The 13,077-nt window shown below is 38.9% G+C and overlaps 8 protein-coding genes across 8 annotated transcripts; 4 read left to right on the top strand and 4 right to left on the bottom strand.

Annotated features, from left to right (window-relative positions):
- Positions 1–201: 201 nt before the first annotated feature.
- Positions 202–2,400, top strand: B0P05DRAFT_570009 (uncharacterized protein; the record flags this gene model as incomplete). Its single annotated transcript, XM_051581286.1, has 4 exons — positions 202–268; positions 315–398; positions 443–1,059; positions 1,114–2,400. 4 exons carry the CDS (start codon positions 202–204, stop codon positions 2,398–2,400), a joined length of 2,055 nt encoding a protein of 684 aa, XP_051436767.1.
- On the bottom strand, positions 2,315–3,511 carry B0P05DRAFT_533814 (ribosomal protein S9/S16-domain-containing protein). The gene is made up of 2 exons (XM_051577249.1): positions 2,662–3,511; positions 2,315–2,612 (listed from the first exon to the last, which is right to left on the bottom strand). The coding sequence occupies exons 1-2, from the start codon at positions 3,485–3,487 to the stop codon at positions 2,521–2,523; spliced, it is 918 nt and encodes a 305-aa protein (XP_051436766.1). The 5' UTR covers positions 3,488–3,511; the 3' UTR covers positions 2,315–2,520.
- Positions 3,512–3,658: 147 nt separating this feature from the next.
- Positions 3,659–4,406, top strand: B0P05DRAFT_570007 (Fcf1-domain-containing protein; the record flags this gene model as incomplete). Its single annotated transcript, XM_051581285.1, has 3 exons — positions 3,659–3,743; positions 3,782–3,877; positions 3,916–4,406. 3 exons carry the CDS (start codon positions 3,659–3,661, stop codon positions 4,404–4,406), a joined length of 672 nt encoding a protein of 223 aa, XP_051436765.1.
- Positions 4,397–6,773, bottom strand: B0P05DRAFT_533808 (uncharacterized protein). The gene is made up of 6 exons (XM_051577248.1): positions 6,627–6,773; positions 6,304–6,578; positions 6,151–6,259; positions 5,617–6,100; positions 5,450–5,572; positions 4,397–5,402 (listed from the first exon to the last, which is right to left on the bottom strand). The coding sequence occupies exons 1-6, from the start codon at positions 6,747–6,749 to the stop codon at positions 4,477–4,479; spliced, it is 2,040 nt and encodes a 679-aa protein (XP_051436764.1). The 5' UTR covers positions 6,750–6,773; the 3' UTR covers positions 4,397–4,476.
- Positions 6,774–6,802: 29 nt separating this feature from the next.
- Positions 6,803–8,284, bottom strand: B0P05DRAFT_533805 (uncharacterized protein). Its single transcript, XM_051577247.1, has 4 exons — positions 7,982–8,284; positions 7,629–7,934; positions 7,486–7,569; positions 6,803–7,431 (listed from the first exon to the last, which is right to left on the bottom strand). The coding sequence occupies exons 1-4, from the start codon at positions 8,254–8,256 to the stop codon at positions 6,837–6,839; spliced, it is 1,260 nt and encodes a 419-aa protein (XP_051436763.1). The 5' UTR covers positions 8,257–8,284; the 3' UTR covers positions 6,803–6,836.
- Positions 8,285–8,333: 49 nt separating this feature from the next.
- B0P05DRAFT_533799 (uncharacterized protein) lies at positions 8,334–9,335 on the top strand. Its single transcript, XM_051577246.1, has 4 exons — positions 8,334–8,624; positions 8,675–8,744; positions 8,798–8,941; positions 8,982–9,335. Exons 1-4 carry the CDS (start codon positions 8,340–8,342, stop codon positions 9,236–9,238), a joined length of 756 nt encoding a protein of 251 aa, XP_051436762.1. The 5' UTR covers positions 8,334–8,339; the 3' UTR covers positions 9,239–9,335.
- On the top strand, positions 9,336–10,784 carry B0P05DRAFT_533794 (mitochondrial carrier domain-containing protein). The gene is made up of 5 exons (XM_051577245.1): positions 9,336–9,565; positions 9,618–9,913; positions 9,971–10,074; positions 10,138–10,309; positions 10,355–10,784. Exons 1-5 carry the CDS (start codon positions 9,528–9,530, stop codon positions 10,663–10,665), a joined length of 921 nt encoding a protein of 306 aa, XP_051436761.1. The 5' UTR covers positions 9,336–9,527; the 3' UTR covers positions 10,666–10,784.
- Positions 10,785–11,072: 288 nt separating this feature from the next.
- On the bottom strand, positions 11,073–12,848 carry B0P05DRAFT_570002 (POT family-domain-containing protein; the record flags this gene model as incomplete). The annotated part of the gene is made up of 2 exons (XM_051581284.1): positions 11,073–12,535; positions 12,593–12,848. 2 exons carry the CDS (start codon positions 12,846–12,848, stop codon positions 11,073–11,075), a joined length of 1,719 nt encoding a protein of 572 aa, XP_051436760.1.
- Between the last annotated feature and the right edge of the window lie 229 nt (positions 12,849–13,077).

Here is a 13,077-nt window from a genome sequence, read left to right as displayed (position 1 = left end):
TACTAGAATAAAATAAGAACATAAAATTATAGCTTATGTTTCATGTGATAGACAAGTACATAACATTTTTGCTTCACACGATTTTAAACTACGGTTATAAAAATCCTTTTTTTGCTGACTTATCCTATATTCAGTTACGTCTTAAATATTTTTTTTTTATTTTGTTTTGTTTTGTTTCTTTTCTTTTCTTAAATACATTAGATGGTCAAATTTAGCTTAGAAAGACAGACTTATGAAGTACCTGGTACTCGATCTCCTGGTCAAACAGGTAAATTAGAGTTGTCAATGTCAAACTATATATTAACATAATTAAGGTATCTACCGTAATGCTCAGAACACAACTATTCAAGAAACCTTCAATCCTAAAGTGAAGACAATGATTGAAATCTTTAATCATGGTAAGATCCTATTGAAATGACATCATAGATAACAAGAATGATAGGTTTAAACATCTCAAAGGACAGACCATGCCTTGGTGTTCGTTCTTTCAAAAATGCAGAAACTGGTGAACGCGGTCCTTATATTTGGCAAACGTACCGTCAAGTTAACCATCGTATCACTAACTTTGGTTCTGGTCTCTTGAATTATTTGAACCATACAGTAGGCGAAACTCGTACTCAACAGATTCCTATTGGTATTTGGGCTATCAATCGTCCTGAATGGACCATCACTGATTTAGCTTGTTCTGCTTATGGTCTCTATACAGTTGCTTTGTATGATACCTTGGGTCCTGATACAGTCGAATTCGTGATTAACCATGCTGAAATTGAAACTGTCGTATGCTCTGGTGATCATATTGCTGATCTCTTGAAATTAAGACACAAGTTGCCTCACCTCAAGACAATTATCTCTATGGATTCGATTGACGAAACCACTCGTCCTGGTGCTGTTTCTTCAAGTGCTATCATCAAGGCTTGGGCAGCAGAGAAAGATATCAAACTGGTTGATTTCAACTCAATTGAAACCTTGGGTAAAAAAAACAGACGTACACATAACTACCCTAAGCCTGACGATTTGGCTTGTATTATGTATACAAGTGGTACAACGGGTATGCCAAAGGTAAAATAGATAATATACCCACATTAGCATGTGTGATTCACACTCGTTGAATAGGGCGCCATGTTGACTCACCGCAATTTTGTTTCTGCCTTGTCTGCTAGTTATAAAGCCTTGGGTGGTAACGAACATGATGCTACCATCTCTTATCTGCCTCTTGCCCATATCTTTGGCCGTATTACTGACATGGTCACCCTTTGTTGTGGCGGTCGCCTAGGTTATTTTGGTGGTGATATGAATTTGTTGGTAGAAGATGTTCAAGAATTAAAGCCTACTGTCTTTGCTACCGTACCTCGTCTTTTGAACCGTATCTATGGTAAGCTTGTGGCTTCTACGATCAATGCACCCGGTACAACAGGCGCTTTAGCACGTCGTGCTGTAGCTACTAAACTAGCCAATCTTGAAGCCGGCAAGGGATACACCCATCCTTTCTGGGACCGTTTGATTTTCAACAAGGTCAAGCAAGCCTTGGGTGGCAATGTCCGTATCATGGTCACGGGTTCTGCTCCTATTGGTAAAGATGTCATGCAATTCCTTCGTATTGCCTTCTGCTGTGATATTCGTGAAGGTTATGGTGCTACTGAAACCTGTGCTGCTTCTTGTGTCCACTATGAAAACGAATACAAGGCCGGTCATCTGGGTGCTCCTTTTGTCTGTAACGAAATCAAGCTGGTGGATGTGTCTGAAATGGACTATTTGTCTACTGATCCTTACCCTCGTGGTGAAATCTGCATTCGCGGCCCTAACGTGTTCAAGGGATACTACAAGGACGAAGAAAAGACAAGAGAAGCCATTGATACTGAAGGCTGGTTCCATACAGGTGATATTGGTATGATCAATGAACGCGGTGCACTTGTTATCATTGACCGTAAGAAGAACATCTTCAAGTTGTCTCAAGGTGAATACATTGCTCCTGAAAAGATTGAGAATGTCTATGCCAAGGAACCTGTGGTTGCTCAAATCTATTTGCACGGTGATTCTCTTCAGAGTGAATTGGTGGCTATTGTGGTACCTGATCCTGATACACTCAACAGTCTTGTGGCTGCTAAATTGCCACATATCCATGCCAAGAAATTGAGCTTCCCTGAATTGTGTAAGGTGCCTGAAGTATCCAACTTGGTGCTTGAACAGATCACCAAGGTAGGCAAGAAGGCTGAATTACGTGGTTTTGAACAAGCCAAGGCTATTTATTTGGAATCTGAACCATTTGCTATTGAAAATGATCTCTTGACACCTACTTTTAAGGTGAAGCGTCCTCAAGCAAAAAAGTACTATGAAAGCCAAATTGCTCAACTCTATGAAAGTCTTGCTAATAAGGTACAAGCTGTCAAGGCTAAACTTTAAAAAAAAAATAAAAATAAAAAACAAAGTGTGTCTAGATGCTATTTATAATAAAAATCACCTATTTTTTTTTTTTATCTCTAATAGTGAAAAATATACAGTACAATAATAATAAAAAAAATTTTAACGCTTGACCCAGGTATACTTTGCACGAGCCTTTCTTTGACCTTCCTTTTTACGTTCAACCACTCTGGGGTCACGTGTAATGCATCCAGCTAAAAAAAACAAAAGTCAATACATGGCATCATACAGGTATAGACGTACCTTTACGTAAAACAGGCTTCAATTCACTATTGTGAATCAATAAAGCCTTACCAAGACCAAGCTTAATAGCTTGTGCTTGACCAGTACTTCCACCACCCTTAACAACAATCCAAGCATTAAACTTATCCTTGTTGTCAGTCACTTCCAAAGGCAAATTGACTTGATCTCTATCAACAGATCGTTGGAAATACTCATTTAATTCCAACCCATTGACAAGCACCTTGCCTTCACCTTCCACAAGGTAACATCTAGCACTTGATTCCTTTCTACGGCCAGCAGCATAAGCACGGCCCATGTCATCCAGTGTACGTGTCTTGTTGTCACCACTGCTTTGTTGAGTGGCATCAAAACGTTCATAAGGTTCGAGCATTTTGGCAACAGCAGCAGGCAAAGGCTTTGGTAAAGAAGCAAGGGCACTAAGATGCGTTGTGATCTTTCTCCATTGTGAAGTGGTGAGTGGGATACTCAAAAGTTCAGACATCTTGTCACGTTGCTTCCAGGAATATACTTTGTCACTGTTCACATCCAAAAGATCAGAAGGTACATTCACCACCTGATCCGTAGGTTTCCAGTTCTCGAAGCGTTTGTAAAGTGCATCAAATTCGATCAAGAGGTCATTGTATTTGTAATTGCCAGTAAAATAAGATAAAGATCCGGGCTTTTCTCTGTATTGAAGAACTTCATCCAATTGCTGCTGTTGTTGTTGTTGTAGTGGTGAGAAGCTTGAAGCCAATCGTTGTGTCATAGATGCCAATGCAGGTGAAGCATAACGTGTAGCTCTGGTCGCTACAGGCAACATACGGCCAATTCTTAATAAGCTGGACATAGTTTCAATAAAATAAAAAACAAAAAGAAAAGGTCAAATTTTTTTCTTACAGGCCCCTTGACAGCAACACTCCAGTTGCTCGCGAATTCGTATTCCGATTTGAAATCCAGTCACAGAAGCAACTGTCAAAAAAAAAAGACTCGAGAAATTTCTTTCGGCTTTTTTTCAAACATGACAAAGGCTTCCAGAACAAACAAAAAGATCATTCATGGTTATTGTGTAGGATTTGGATTCAGACCACCTTTTCAAGTTGTTGGTAAGTTTAGCATGTTACATTTCTATTAATAAAAGTAGTCGATGGTGAGTTTTGTAAAAAAGCACTCGAGAAAAAGATCTATGTCAAGGACGCGCTTCCTGATCTCGTAGGAGAGAAGACAAGAATAGGTATTTGTGTGTATGTAGAACAATAGCTTATGGTTTTGGTATAGTGGTGACTGAATGCATCTTGCAAGACATGAAAGATAAAGGCCATGATTTTACCAGTGCCTTGATCCTCGCTAAAAAGTTTGAGTCTCGTCGATGCCCACATAAGGATACCAAAGTGTCTGCTTACCAATGCATTCGTGATCTGGTAGGCACAGACAACAAGGATCATTTCTTTGTTGCATCGCAGAATCCTAAATTAAGAGACAGAATGAGAAAGATACCAGGTGTGCCTGTCCTTTATGTGGATGTCAAACATCAAGGATTAGGCCTTGAACCAATGACAGATAGATCAAAACATGCTCTGAAGGTGCATGAGGAAGAAAAAGTGAAGCCATTGGATAAAGACACAGCTCGATTAAAAAGAGCTCTTTTAGAAGAAGAAGCAAAGAAAAAAGAAAGTGCGCCACAACATAAAAAGAGAAAAGTAAAAGGTGTTAATCCTTTAGCTATGAAGAAGAAAAAGAAGACGCCTCCTCCACCTAAAAAGAAATAAACTATCTTTATATAAAAGGGTGATCATAAAATACACATAGAAATAGGATTTTTTTTTCTGAGATATATATCTAACGTTTATTTGAACCCACGCGAGAGAGAGCAAACACACCAACAATAACCACACCCAAGAAAGCAATAGCAGCAGGCAACACTAATTCTTGAGGAATACCAGCAACAGTAACACCATCATGCTTACTCTTTCTTTCTTGTTCTTCAGAGTCAGAGTCAGAACTGACTTCTTTCTTACTGCGTCTCTTGGTCTTCTTTGGTGATTGTGGTTCTTGTACTTCAATCGTAGGTGTCATAGGAGCTGGAGAAGGGGGAGAAGGGACAACAGAAGCTGGTTTGTCTTCTATCACTGTCGTTTTCTCTTCAATCACAGTAACATTGGTCTCTTCCTTTTCAGTAGCATCCAACACAAACAACTTAACACGGTTTTGACCCATTTTACGAGCTAATTTAACAGCATCAATCACATCAGCATCAGAAGTGATCAAGACTTGATCATCTTCATCATCCAAGTAAGAAATACTCAGCCAAGACTCAACAGGCACATCTGAATCTTCCATGCTGGTATGGGCCAAGTGTTCCCCAATCACTTTTTGGCGAACAGATTCTAAAAGGGCAGCATAACTGTTGCTTGAAGAAGCAACACGATGTGTTTTACCTCCAGACGTAGTGAATTTAAACGAGAAGACGTCTTCTCCTCTTGAAATGGCACGAATATCTTCGGACATCATCGAACGACCATCGTCATTGTTGGCAACCATGCTAGCAGATTCATTAGGTGTAATTTCAGGAAACCCTTGGAGTTGAGAAAAGGAAGCCGAAGGTTCAGGTGAAATAGCACGGTTAAGACTGCTGCTGTGGTTGTTACTACTGTGCTGTGAGTGAGCTGAAAGGAGTTGAGAAGACATGGGGTCTGATATTTGAGATTCTGTATCGTGTTGATCAGTAGCGCCAAAACTATCCCAAAATCTACCCCACATAGGTCCTATTGAACATATAAGCATACAAGCCTATAATCACTATAATTTATACCTTCACCATCATTGCCTTGAATACTGTTGATTTGCTCCATAGTAGCATAAGTTAATTTCAATACATCAACAATACCAATGACATCACCACTTTCAACAACAGGAAGATTAAGGTAATGACCATCTATAAGAGTTAAATAAGAAAATGATGCATGTTATATAGCCTACCATGCATTTTTCTAAGTGCGTCCATGATAGACATTTGAGGAGGAGCTGTATCAGGATGAGGTGTCATGACACGCACAACAGAACAGTTTTCAGGGTTCAATCCAGCAGCAATGACACGCAACACGACATCCTTGGTGGTGAAAATACCAGCCAATCCTTCACGGTCTGTCACCAAGACAGCTGTGGTGTGATATTCTTTCATCAGGCGAGCAACATCACGTACATTGGTCTTTACACTTACTTCAGCAGGAGCCAATCCATCCAAGACTGAACTCAAGTCAGGACATTCCATCTTGTCACGCAATGCTTCCATGTACTGAACAAGTTGTATAGGACTATGGCTCCATTCTTTTTCTACACCTTCTAAAGCATCATATAGCTTGCGCGATGAGCCAAAGGCTCTTTCCATTTTATCAAGAGCTTCATACAAACATTTTGTAATATCTAATAAACCAAAGATATCGCCTTCTTCATTACAAACAGGCTAATGATTGTCAGTAAAATATAAGTAAAAAAAAAAGAGAGAGACTTTACCAAGTGACGGAAACCACGGGAAACCATCAGGTTAAGTGCATCTGTAGCTGAAGTATCAGAAGTAACACACATAGGTCCCTTTGTCATGATTTTGGCAACAGTTGTATCTCTGTCAACAAACATCAGCTTATTGTTCGTGTATTTCTAGTTTACCTTGCATCCAATGAATCAGCAACAACTCGATAAGCAAGATCTTTGGCAGTGAAAATACCACTGAGATGATCTTCCTCGTCTACAACAAGAACACAATCACTTCTCTTGGCTGCCATTAATTGTGAAGCTTCAATGACCAACATGTTCTCTTTCACCGTCAGTGCTTGAGCAGGACGAAGAGCAGAGACGGTACCAGCTATTTTACGGGTCTGGCGTACTCTTTTTGAACCAGACTTCTTTTTTGAGAGCTCGGATTCAAGCTTCTTTCTAATAGCCTATACTTGTTTGTTCAGGAACATGTAAAAAAAAATTTTTTTCTATACCTCATCTCTTTTCGATTGACGTTGTCTACTACCTGTTGTAGACTCTGAAGGAGTCAAAGTAGACATATTATCACCTCGATGAGAGGCAGCGGAAGGTATTCTTGAACCTGTTCTTTTAGACATAGTAAAGAAAAAAAGAAGAAAAAATGATTAAACAGACCTCCCCCCCCTCGCCTTTTTTTATGTGCTTGTTACACATAGTTTTTTATTCTAAGGTTCAATCTTTCTATTCTTATCCATATAATAATGGATAGTTTCATCAGTGACCTTGGCTCTTCTCTCTTGGAAATCGCCCACAAACTTGGACAAGGTCTCAATACAGATCTTCTTCAATTCACCAGTCATTAATTCACCAGATTTATAAGCATCATGAATCTTTTTCAATTCCTCATCATCTTCCATAAAGAAAGAAAGGTATTGATAGGCAACATCCACATCAGGGTTACCACCATGAGCCTTGTGTTCTTCAAGAGTAGCTCCTCCACCAGAGAAAGCGTGCTTGTTAATCTTGTTTTTGATCTGCTTGGCTGTATCTGTCATGAAGATGGCTGAAGTGTCAATAGAAGCACTCATCTTAGTTTGGGGACCTTGAAGAGCAGGGAAGAATTTAGCATGAATAAGAGATGGCTTGGGGTATTTCAATCTCTTTGCAACATCACGAGTCAAACGGAAATAAGGGTCTTGGTCAATAGCACAAGGGATCAAACAAGGAATATCCTTTTTGGTGCCAAAGATTTGAGGGAAAGAGTTGGAGAAGGAAGGGGCTGCTTGAACAGAGACAAAATGAGCTTTACCAACATTGTCACTATATCAAGGATGTAAGTCATGATCATATATGTATATGCGTTAAGCCATGTACCTATCATTGAAACCAAAGGTTGCTTTAGATTGGGATAATGTAATGCAACGAGCAATACGAACAACATTGTGATAGAATTCAGCACTAAACAAAAGAAAAAAAAAGAATGAGCCTATCTACTTTGTTAAACTCGTACATCTTACCCAACAAAATCAAAGTCAGAAAAGATAAAAGTCTTTTCGGGCTTGAATCCACAAGCAATGATATCTTTGGCATTATCAAAAGCAAATTGATGACACATTTCTACGGTCAAGTTGGGTTTAAACAAGAACTTTTCATCATCTGTCAATTGGATAACAATAGGCACATCAAGCACATCTTGAAGCCATTGACAAAAAACAAAGGGAATCATGTGACCTAAATGCATAGAAGAACTTGAGGGACCACGACCAGTATACAAAAAGAAAGGCTTCTTTTGTTCATAACGGTCGAGAATGATATGAAGTTCTCTGTCAAGAAGTTTAATTTGACGTGTACTTTTAACATGGTGTTTTACCTATGAGAGAAAAAGACACCTCTTCTTAAAAAGATGTGAGGCTTACGTCCAGTTAATTTCTCAAAGCGTTCTAACAAAGCATCATCAATAGGTCTGGTACCAAACTGTTCGATAAGTTTGTTGTAGTCGATAGCTTGTTGAACACCATCCACAATAGCACCTTCAACTTCCCAAGGTGTGACATTTTGTGTAGCAGAGGTATCAGCAGAAGCAGCTACCTTGACTGGCTCGCCTTCGAGTTTCAAGCTTTCAACACCTTTGTTCAACTCGGTCATAGTGATAAAGAAAAAGAAAAGAAAAAAGGAAAAAAGGGGGAGAAAGAAAGAACTTTTATAAAAGAAAAAAATTGGATAGCCGAATGGGATGGACAACACAGTGGCTTAAATCCTGGTTAAATAATGCAATTCTTTTTTTTTTCTTTTTTTCTTTTTCATCAACCATGTCTAGTATTTTGACCAAGAGTATTGCTTCAGCACGTTTGAGTCCATCATGGGCACGTATGCTCCCTATGTCTAGTAAACGCTTTTACAAACTCAGTGTTGGATCTGTCAAGAAAGGTCAGATCGTGCAGTTCAAAGATAAAGCTTGGCGAGTATTGACAAGAGACCATGTTTCCACTGGCCGAGGTGGTGCCGTTGTGAAGGTAATGGTTTTTCTTGTTACTATGTTACTAACTCTCTAGATATGGCATAGATTGATTTGCAGGATATTTTATCAGGACAAAAGATCAATGAACGTTTCAAATCAGGTGATAGTGTGGAAAGTAAATGTCTAAAGTATAACATAATCCATGTATTAATGCCCTTGAAAAAAAAGTCTTGAATTTAACTGAAGAACCTTATCAATACTTGTATTCAGAAGGCGATAAAGTTCATTTACTAAACTTGGAAACTTTTGAAGAGATTGAAATGGCTTCCTCCAAATGTGAAGGTGGTGACCGTGCAGTTGGCATGTTGGAAGGTAAGATGCATTGATAGGTGCATGACTAAGTTTAGAATAGACTCTATGCCCCTTACTGTCAATTTCTTGACAACACCAGAACATGGTAGACAACCCTGTATCTTTAAATTACCTACCAATTACACATACACTGTTGGCTCTGTCGTGGATCGTGCTGGACAAGCAGCCAAGGGCACGGTTTACAAAACGGCTGTATTAACCAATGGTTCTAAACTTCAAGTACCTGAATTTGTAAATGAAGGAGATAAGATTGTTGTAGATATCGAAACGATGAAATACATCAAGCGTGAATTATAGATTACGCCGTGACTTGGCAATTCAATTGGTTGGATAAGCTACTGAGCTTTATTTTATTACAACTCCAAATGAAAAAAAAAAAAAAATTAGCCTGTTCTTTTCTCTTTTTTTTTCTTTTTTGTGCTGTGAGAAAATTGTCTTCAATTTCGATATCGTAATAAATACATACACACACTGGTCTTTTTTGACTCGCTAGGCAGACATTGGCATACAATATATATAAAGTGCGAGTTTTTTTTTATTATTACTCAACAACAAGACACCAGTGTATTACATAAACATTATATCCATGGACAAAACTATTGTCAATTGGTGGAAAGAATTCGCGTAAGATAGACAAACTTGAAACTGAGAAACCAAGCTTACCATTTGATTATAGTCAGACTCATGAAAATCTAAAACATTCTATTGCGGGCGCAGGCGCTGGTATCGTCTCGTCTATTGTAACTTGCCCTCTGGACGTAGCAAAGACGAGACTACAGAACCAAAGTATTGCTTTACCCGGAGAAAAGCTCTATAAAGGAACTGTAGGCACTTTGACTCGCATTTGGCAAGAAGAAGGCATTCGTGGACTGTATAGAGGTTTGGGTCCAACCATTCTTGGTTATTTGCCTACTTGGGCCATTTATTTTACTGCATATGATTATTGTAAGAACCATTGGTCTGGTAAATTAGGTAAGAAGATAATAGAACTCGAAAAAATAGAGAAGAATGACCAATGGGTTTAAAAAGGTCATGATAAAGAATGGTTGCTACACATTAGCTCAGCCATGTCAGCGGGTGCTGCTTCTACTATGTTGACGAATCCTTTATGGGTAATCAAGACAAGATTGATGGTAGGTTTATAAAAAAATCACATCTTTCTCGGAAGGGAGAATCGATATTCATGATGACACTAGACACAAAATGAAAGAACGGCATATAGATACAACAATACGCTTCATGCATTCTTTACGATCGCAAGAGAGGAAGGGTTCAGAGGGTTTTATAAAGGACTTGGCCCATCACTCATAGGTGTCAGCCATGTCGCTGTACAATTCCCGTTGTATGAAAGACTAAAAGTATTGCTTCGTAAGTGTACATGCCATTGATATCGAAAGAAGACTTATGTATTAGACGTTGAACGAGATGTGTCGACCTCTGGATCTACTTCTATCTTGTTAGCTTCAGCGCTTTCAAAGATGGCAGCTAGTCTTGCAACGTATCCTCATGAAGTGATTCGAACTCGCTTACAAAATCAAACAAGAAAACCTTACAAATACCAAGGCATTGTACATGCACTTGAAATCATATCCAAAGAAGAAGGCATTCGTGGATTTTACAAAGGTCTTTCCACAAATTTGGTTAGAACTGTACCTTCTTCAGCACTGACAATTCTTACCTACGAAATGGTTGTTAGAAAATTAGACGATTGGAAGAACCTTTAATTAAGGATTTGTTCCATTTGTGTACATAATACCCTTTTTATTTATTTTTTTCTTTCTTCCCTCTCTTTACTAATTCTACCATGCTATATACTGAAATAAAAGCGTTTTATAGAAAGCCATCTTGTCTTACAGTTTAATTCTGTTGAAGGGAGAGAAACGGAATCGCTCACTTTTACAAAGAGAGACATATAGAGCAATACTAAAACGAATACAATTTAAAATTATAAAATTTGTCTTGATAAGCATTGTCATTTTTATATATTTATTCATTTTTTTATATGGCAAAGGGATATATACTTGAAGAAAAAAAAACCAAGAGATGACTTTTTAAAAAGATAGTGTCCTGATACAGAACATACTACTATTTACAAGGAAAGACAAAGACTATAAATTACAGAAAAAAAAATCTAAAGGTTCTTTTCGGCTTCGTATGTAACGACTGCTTCTTCATCAGAAACGGTGTTGTTTTGTCTGAAGTCGGCGTCACGACCAATAGCGTCTTCTTCGGCATCATTATCGTCGTTCTTATGGTGGCAGATATAGAAAAGAACAGAGCATGCACCCATAGCTGCACTAATACCAGTGTACATCCATGTCAATTTAGGATCAACAGCTACAGAAACCAAAGCGAATGCCAAGATAGAAGCAAAACAGTTGGTGAGCAAGAAGAGAGCCATAACAATGGACTTCATGGATTGAGGAGCCTTCTTGTAAGCGTATTCCATACCAGTGATAGAGGCAAAAATTTCAGAGATAGCAATCAAGACATAAGAAGGAATCAAATAGGCAGCAGAAATCCAGTTTTGTTTGCCGTTAGGATTATCGTAATAAGGAGCTGTACGGTAGACCATAGCTTGAATACCTGCTGTATAACCCATAGCAGCAGCAGCAAACAAGAAACCACATGAAATTCTGGCAATAGGCTTCATTGGGATACCGATGCGACGGAGACCAGGGTAGATGAATCTGTCCATGAGAGGGATAATGATAATCAAAGCAATAGGGTCGATGTTTTGCATGATATCATTAGGGACGTTACCCGTCAACATGGTACCAGCCATAGAAACAAGGTTGTTTGTCATTTGTGAGTAACAGAGCCAGTAAATAGGGAACCAACAAAAGACAACACAGGCTTTAAGAGTACGCTTTAATTCATCGACAAAGACATCATCATAAGTAGCTTTTGGGGCTAATTCAGGATGATCGCGAATCAAGTTAGAGGGCTTACAGGCTTCAAAACCACCTTTGACCTTGAAGCGCAACATGAGAAGTTTACCAGCTTCAACAAAGACGGAACCACGAGGAGGGTTTTGAATGTAATACTTGCGACCGAGAAGAACAACGCATACACAGGGAATAAACATAAGAGTGGGCAAAAGGTAAGCGGGCCAGAAACCGACGTTCTTTTCCAATTCAGTAGTAGCAATGGCAGAAAGAGAACCAACGTTGATACCCCAGTAGAAGTAATTAAAAATCTTTTGGTATGTTGCTTGAGGAGTGACAATGACGCGTTTACCGTTGGGTAATGTCTTGACATAGGCGGATTTACTACGGTATTGCTCAGCAACAAGAGGAGAGACGTTGGACTTGATACCACCAGTACCAAGACCAATGATAATGAGAGAAACAATGAAACCGGGGAATGCAGCGCCACTTGCGATAGCAGGAGGAATAGAGGTAAGAGTAAGGATGATGAGACCGATGATATACACAAAGGAGAAGACGAGAATGGTCTTGTATTTGCCCCAGAATTGATCAGCAACAATGGCACCGAAAATAGGTGTGATGTAGCACCAGAATTGAAAGAAAGTTGTTAAGGCAGTAGCTGTTTGTTGACCTTTGTTGATGGCACCAGGTTGAGCGGCAGGATCTATATGTGTTTGTTAGTATAAATCTCTTTTTAATGACGTGCATCAAATGAATTTACAAGAAGGAGGACTTGGGTATTGGATATAGTTTTGGAAGGGACCAGTCAAACCGTAGTAGGTGAAGCGCTCACAGAATTCAATGAGGATGACTAAGAATGCAGACTTTGGGATGTCGTCGGAAACTTCGGGCAGTTCCTTCCATTCCTCTGCAGTAGGCTCAGGTCCGGCAAGGTTATCGTTTTCTACATAAGATGAATCATGGTCATCTGTAATATCGCAAAAATTGCTTTCGCCAAGTGTTTTGTCTTTTGACATTTATAAAAGAAAAAGTTGAAACGGAGGAAAAAAAAGTGCCCGTTAGTGCATTTTGACAGTTTTTTATATGTTTCTTTTTACATCTCCGTTTAGAGCGGATAAGATGTTTCATTCTAATACTAATTAAATAAATGTCTCCAAATTCTGCACAAACAGGACAAAGTAAACCCAGTGTTGACAGCAGGCAGGGAAACCGTACGTCATACAAAAGATGATACATCCTGTGTAG

This window comes from Gilbertella persicaria (genome assembly GCF_025201335.1).
Source record: "Gilbertella persicaria strain CBS 190.32 chromosome Unknown B0P05scaffold_11, whole genome shotgun sequence".
Lineage (NCBI taxonomy): Eukaryota > Fungi > Mucoromycota > Mucoromycetes > Mucorales > Choanephoraceae > Gilbertella > Gilbertella persicaria.
This window is presented reverse-complemented; position numbering and strand designations above follow the sequence as displayed.

Coding starts and splice junctions, on each gene's coding strand:
- B0P05DRAFT_533814 (XM_051577249.1), bottom strand. CDS start 3,487: ATGTCCAGCTTATTAAGAATTGGCCGTATGTTGCCTGTAGCGACCAGA. Junction 2,613..2,661: donor GAAGCCTGTTTTACGTAAAG/GTACGTCTATAC, acceptor TGTTTTTTTTAG/CTGGATGCATTACACGTGAC.
- B0P05DRAFT_533808 (XM_051577248.1), bottom strand. CDS start 6,749: ATGTCTAAAAGAACAGGTTCAAGAATACCTTCCGCTGCCTCTCATCGA. Junction 6,260..6,303: donor GCTGATTCATTGGATGCAAG/GTAAACTAGAAA, acceptor GTTTGTTGACAG/AGATACAACTGTTGCCAAAA. Junction 6,101..6,150: donor CCCGTGGTTTCCGTCACTTG/GTAAAGTCTCTC, acceptor GACAATCATTAG/CCTGTTTGTAATGAAGAAGG.
- B0P05DRAFT_533805 (XM_051577247.1), bottom strand. CDS start 8,256: ATGACCGAGTTGAACAAAGGTGTTGAAAGCTTGAAACTCGAAGGCGAG. Junction 7,570..7,628: donor TCTGACTTTGATTTTGTTGG/GTAAGATGTACG, acceptor TCTTTTGTTTAG/TGCTGAATTCTATCACAATG. Junction 7,432..7,485: donor ACCTTTGGTTTCAATGATAG/GTACATGGCTTA, acceptor TCCTTGATATAG/TGACAATGTTGGTAAAGCTC.
- B0P05DRAFT_533799 (XM_051577246.1), top strand. CDS start 8,340: ATGGGATGGACAACACAGTGGCTTAAATCCTGGTTAAATAATGCAATT. Junction 8,625..8,674: donor GAGGTGGTGCCGTTGTGAAG/GTAATGGTTTTT, acceptor GATATGGCATAG/ATTGATTTGCAGGATATTTT. Junction 8,745..8,797: donor ATCAGGTGATAGTGTGGAAA/GTAAATGTCTAA, acceptor TTGAAAAAAAAG/TCTTGAATTTAACTGAAGAA.
- B0P05DRAFT_533794 (XM_051577245.1), top strand. CDS start 9,528: ATGGACAAAACTATTGTCAATTGGTGGAAAGAATTCGC. Junction 9,566..9,617: donor AATTGGTGGAAAGAATTCGC/GTAAGATAGACA, acceptor ATTTGATTATAG/TCAGACTCATGAAAATCTAA. Junction 10,310..10,354: donor AAGACTAAAAGTATTGCTTC/GTAAGTGTACAT, acceptor CTTATGTATTAG/ACGTTGAACGAGATGTGTCG.